Source organism: Bison bison, unplaced genomic scaffold (genome assembly GCF_000754665.1).
Source record: "Bison bison bison isolate TAMUID 2011002044 unplaced genomic scaffold, Bison_UMD1.0 scf7180017864353, whole genome shotgun sequence".
NCBI classification, from domain to species: Eukaryota; Metazoa; Chordata; class Mammalia; order Artiodactyla; family Bovidae; genus Bison; species Bison bison.
The window spans coordinates 6,494,744-6,496,610 of record NW_011494925.1 but is presented as its reverse complement, the minus strand read 5'-3'; the positions used below and the strand labels follow the sequence as shown (position 1 = coordinate 6,496,610).

At 60.7% G+C, this 1,867-nt stretch overlaps 1 protein-coding gene across 1 annotated transcript in view; it reads right to left on the bottom strand.

The window, feature by feature from the left end:
* NFATC1 (nuclear factor of activated T-cells, cytoplasmic, calcineurin-dependent 1) overlaps positions 1-1,666 on the bottom strand; it is a 76,405-nt gene extending 74,739 nt beyond the window's left edge. The window contains exons 1-2 of the mRNA XM_010855097.1: positions 1,619-1,666; positions 1-713 (exon numbers count right to left, since the gene is read on the bottom strand). Of these exons, the coding sequence (XP_010853399.1) occupies positions 1-713; positions 1,619-1,666 (761 nt within the window). The remainder of the gene's footprint in view (positions 714-1,618) is intronic.
* Between the last annotated feature and the right edge of the window lie 201 nt (positions 1,667-1,867).

Below are 1,867 nucleotides of genomic sequence, written 5' to 3'. Positions count from 1 at the left end.
GTGGAGGGCGAGTGCCGTGGGGACCCGAGCAGGCCGCAGGCCCCCAGGCCACGGGCGAAGCCCTCCTCGGGGTCTGTGGTCTTGGGGGACACGCAGGGGGACTGCCAGGGGGACGTCTGCGGAGACGCGTATGGGTACGAGAAGCTGGACTCGTAGGACGAGGCCTCAGAGTTGCAGCTTCGGGAGGACAGGCTGCTGGCGGGGCTCAGGCAGGAGGGGTCACGGTAGGCCTCCAGGCTGGGCAGGTTCAGCGTGGCCGTGGATGGGGACCGCTTGGGGAGGACGTCCTCCACATCCACCTCATGCAGGAACTGGCTGCTGTTGTGGTGCAGCCCAAGGTAGGAGGTGATCTCGATGCGCGGGCTCTCCAGGGCCGGAGCCCCGTTGGGCCGGATGCCGCCGGATGACAGGAAGTAGCCTGAGGGCCCGCTGTCCACTGCCCCGCCATAGCCCACGGCGGAGACGCCCGTGGCCGAGCTCTGCAGGTCGTGGCATGGAGCAGGCAGCGAGGGGTGAGCCGCAGAGAGGGGCAGGCCCGCACCCAGGCCGGGGGCGGCGTAGCCGTAGTGCTCTGGAGGGAAGAGGGAGATGGTGAGGGCCTGGACTGGGGGTGTGGGGCCCCCCACCTCCGACCCCGACCCCACAGGCCACTGAGATGGGCCCCCCACCCCCGACCCCGTAGGCCACTGAGATGACCCCGCTGCTCGCCCACCCTGGCCTTGCCCTCAGGGCCCCCACCCCTCTGGCCCTCCTCTCTCCACTCCAGCCGTGGCCTCACACTCGGTCACACGCCCAATGGGGTTTCCGTCTGCCCACACTCCTTCCTCAAGAGCCGCACGCGGGGCCCCTTTTTTCTGCTTCTACTCAAACACTGCCTCCCCCAACCACCCTATCCCAATCCCAACCCCCCAGCCCAACACGCATGTCACCCTCCCCCACTTTATCTCCCCCACATAACGTTGATCATCCATCATATCTTCCACTAGAGGAAACCACGGGTTTCAGGATGGGGGTGTCAGAGCCATCCCAGTGCGCTCTGTGGTCCACTCCTGTTTCCAGTCCAAATGGTGCTGATTTGTTCAATGAACAGATGGACAGGGTTTAGACCCGGGGTATCAGACCCTGGGACCGGGACGTTTAAGGACGTTGTAACAGACTGATCACCAGAGACAAAGCACTGAGATGAGCACACAGACTCCGGGGCCTCTCACGCAACCTCTGACAGTGACTTGGGGCCCAGGAATCCTTTCAAAAGAAAGAGAAGCAGAGGGTATCGATGTACAGCCATAATTTGGCTCTTTTTAATTATAACCTCAGTAAAATATGTATAAAAAATCATTACTAGTGTAATTAGTCATTTTTAGCAGCAAACCACACGCCTGGATTTCCGATTTGAACAGACGGTTCATAACTGCTGGTTCCTCATGACCGCAGCCTGGAGCCGAGTCTCCCAAGGTCTCTGAATAATGGAGCCACTTGAGGAAACCCTACACCACCTCCCCGGCCCAGCACACCGGCCCCAGAGACGCTTCATCCAGCCTCCAGGCTTCTGAACCTGCCTGGACAGACCCTAGAGCTCGGGGGCCTCGAAGTGCAGGCTCAAACACCACGGATTTACCAACAACAACGGGTCTAGCTTCCCAAATCGGGGGAGATCTATTTCCATTCTCACTTATTTCAAAAGAAGCCTGCGACCACCCTCTGGTAACCCAGGCCCTTACCATCCCTGCTAGTGAGGAGCTCCGGCTTTTACACTCTGAAATACCGTCCCATAAAACACTGTTCTCAGCTGCCCCTCAACAGGGCAGGCCGGGAGAGCACGCAGGCCTGCCCCGCCCCCGGGTCTCGCAGGCAGCCTATCTTTCGG